This window comes from Aplysia californica, unplaced genomic scaffold, assembly GCF_000002075.1.
Source record: "Aplysia californica isolate F4 #8 unplaced genomic scaffold, AplCal3.0 scaffold00398, whole genome shotgun sequence".
NCBI classification, from domain to species: domain Eukaryota; kingdom Metazoa; phylum Mollusca; class Gastropoda; order Aplysiida; family Aplysiidae; genus Aplysia; species Aplysia californica.
Genome location: NW_004797668.1, coordinates 556,021 through 559,639, shown reverse-complemented (window position 1 = coordinate 559,639; position 3,619 = coordinate 556,021). Strand labels below are relative to the sequence as shown.

Genomic DNA, 3,619 nt, shown 5'->3' with positions numbered 1-3,619 from the left:
AACTACAACAACAAACAAAACCAACCCCCCCCCAAAAAAAAAACAACAACAACATATAAACAACAACTTCAAAAAAAGTACTGGAGACGAAGAAAATTATAGAGAAAGCTTAAAGCTAACGATTTCTGTATGTTATATACTGATAAAAACTACAGGCACATGATAAAATGTGAAGAAATCAGGAACTATACAGGAACAAGAACCGAGACACTATTTTCAAGTCTACTCTATGGATAGGAAACATGGACACATACAATACAAACTAAAATGCTGCAGACATTTGTCAACGCTTGTTTAAAAGAAAAAGATTGTACAGTTTGTTGGCCTGACATCATGAACAAATTACAAACTATTGGAGCAAACCAACCAACAGAACATAGACATAGAAATCAGAAAGAGAAAATGGAAGTGAATTGGACACACATTGGGGGTACCTAAAACAAACATAACCCATTGAGCCTAAAGATGTAACCCACAAGGAGAAAGGAGAAGAATACCCTGAACTACTTGAAACAGGGATTTGGATTGGGAGCTCATGGAAATGGGAAACAGCTGGACAAAGGTGGAGACTATAGCTCAGGACAGAATTAGATGGAGACCTTTTGGGGGCCTATACTCAGGTAGGGGGTGAAAAACACGGATGTTTAGTCTTAGTAAGACTTTTACGACCCCTGCAACACAATGAGGTCATACAGCAAGTATAAGTGTCGAAAATAAGAGGTGTTGCAATTGAGAAACACTTAATTAACACAGAGAAGAAGGAGGAGAGAAAACGACTAAGGCTATGTCAAAGAAATGAAAGACTAAACGTGAGGCAGCGTTGTGGAATCAGGCTTTTGGGCATGTAGAGTTATTTATATCATCTTATAGCTTGTTCACTTGTCTTTATTTGGATGAAAAAAATATTCATTTATCTTGAATACAAGTCGAGATATTCGCGAATGAAGGAGGTGGGGTTACCTGTTTTCAGAGGTAAAATTAGTGAGAAAAAGGCAGCCAAAAGATTAGTTATTTCCTTAGCTTAAGAATCCGTGGTAACTGAAAATTTACATTTTTGTGTGCTTTTGATCAACGTTTTTCAAACAAATCCACTCAGAAATTAGTTCTTTAATGGGCATGAAAGGTGTTGAGCCCAAAATTTTTTTGGGATAAAAATTCACAAACCATTGAAAAAAATGCAAGTTTCTTCACTTTGATTATTTTGACGAGAGCCTGATTCCACCACGCTGCCTCACAAATTCCACCAGAGCCACTAACCGCCCATGATGTTGATGACACAATAAAAACTGAAATAGAGTGAAATACGATCGTGCGAAAGCCTTGTTGGAAAAGTTGCGACATTTATCAGATCTTAGTCCAAGAAAACATTTACTAAAAATATACGCAGGAATCACACAAAAAAGGCAGGGTATTTGAAGAGGTGAAACTTCCAGATCAACATCCACCTCTGATAGAACGGGTCGGCGAATTCAATGCTAGAACTGTGCAATATTTTAAAAATGTAATCGTAAATGATTCACTGCAATTGGACACAGCTCAGATAATTTAGGAGGCGGGCAGCTTTGACCTTGTGTCAGGAACAAACCGGGCTAAGAGCGATTCAAAGTCTCTTAAGACAGACGGACATAGATTTACACTATCCCCTCACGATGGTTGAAGTTATTTCTTCGTGCAACAATTAAGAGCCCACAAGCTACATCACAGACACAAATGCCTTAACATGGTTCCGACATCTAAGGTCAAAACACTGATTTGAACCCAATTTGAGCTACAATTTTTTTTTCTTGAGAGCACACCTTAACATCATGGTAATGTGACAGGCATGTTTTCACAATACTAGCAGTATAAGTTTTAAGGTCAACTCTGATGCCAGATCTATGGCCTTTAATCATGAAAATGAACAAAAAGTATTCCGGACATTGAACAGGCTCTATGTTCTCTCTTTTCGATAGAGAGGACCTTAGAGGTGAAGTGACAAGTGAATGACATTGGCCTAATACAGACGAACCTGCTCTAACGACCACTTGTACAAGACAATACCCTGTACAAACGACAATTTCCTACTTCCCCTTACGTTTTTCTAACTTTAAAATGGCACTGGCCAAGAAGACCACCGGTCTAAGATGGCAACTTTTCCCACCACAATAGGTGGTTGTCTTTGAGCAGATTCAAATGCATTTAGTCTAACAAGCCCACCCCCCCAGAAAACAAAAGATAATAGCATCAACCCTTGACCATGTCAACTATGATGGGAAAACCACAGGCTCCTTCTTTTAAAGAAGTGAACGACATATTCATGACAAGCTGTTCGAATGTACTAGACAAGCACATAAAAAGAAATAACCCCATGTGGGAACCCCATTGCAGACACTGTGACTACCACGAGGAGACCGTTGAACATCTTCCTCACTGCCCATACTTGGCAGTTCTTCTTCGACGCTAGCTCCTACACACACCTACAGACTTACAAAGCCCGCTCTACTCTGGCGTTGACCAGATGACAAGGACATGTGGTTTCTTGAGGGAGGCATTGCGCTGCCAAGATCGAAATGCTCGCAGCTAAAGGGATTTGAAAACAACAACAACAACAGATTCCTAGATTTTGATTTTAAAAAAACCCATTGCAGTTACGTAATCATGGCATTGATTTCATAAGCTGGAAAAATACTTTATCAAAATTAGATTTCTAAATGTTTTTTTCTTTAACCGAGAAAAGAGAAATAGAGTAGGTACAAGTGTTAGAAGAATGAAATAATTTTCTCTCTATTATGAAAACAAATAATTTTTTTGGAAATTATTTGGGGGGGGGGGGGAGAGAGGGAGGATCTTATGACATTTTAACAGCTTTTTGACAATATATGGATCACTCGACAGGTGAAGAAACTGGCAACAGACATGCATGAAAGAATAACAGCAGGAAAAGGATAGTAAAGATGAACGCGAGATTACCCCATATTCTGAGAGAGAATCATCCCCTGATTTCTTTCCTTATAAAAGAAATAAACCTATCCGTGGTTAAGTTTGGGGGAAACGGTAAAGACAGACGCTGAAAGTACAATACACTTTTTAAAAAATATCGAAACAAAATTAAAGATCGAAGTAAAATGAAGTAAAACTAGAAACGACGAAAAGAAATCAAACGCAGTGGGCGTAAATTAAATAAAGAATAAAATAGAAATAAGAACAAATAATGACAAAGCAATAGAGTCATCATTCTTTCGTCGTCTTTTTGAGAATATCAACCAGGACCGGATCGTCTCCTTTCTCCGCCACGTCCAACGGCGTCAAAGACTCCGAGTTGTAGGCCCTGACGTCTGCTCCGTGCTTCAAAAGTAGCCTTGCTACATCCTGGTACTTCTCCTTACCTGGAACCGTGGGCCTGTCTTTATTTCCGTTCAGGTTTATATCAGTTTTGTCCAGAGTTTTTTTAAAGTTTGACCTGTACAGAGCTGGAAGACACATCCTTTGGTCTAGGTATATGTTTGCCTGTAAAAGGAAGTTGGGTGCAAGAGGTGTTTAGTTTATACCGTGTGGTTTTGTTATACTTTGAAAAGTGAGTTTGCGGGGAAGAAGAAGAAGAAGAAGAAGAAGAAGAAGAAGAAGAAGAAGAAGAAGAAGA

General features: G+C 38.8%; 1 protein-coding gene across 1 annotated transcript in view; it reads right to left on the bottom strand.

The window, feature by feature from the left end:
• The window catches only part of LOC101855204, a 51,207-nt gene that overhangs the window by 19,799 nt on the left and 27,789 nt on the right, over window positions 1-3,619 (bottom strand). Inside the window, exon 8 of the mRNA XM_035971215.1 lies at window positions 3,220-3,486. Coding sequence (XP_035827108.1) covers window positions 3,220-3,486 — 267 coding nt within the window. The remainder of the gene's footprint in view (window positions 1-3,219; window positions 3,487-3,619) is intronic.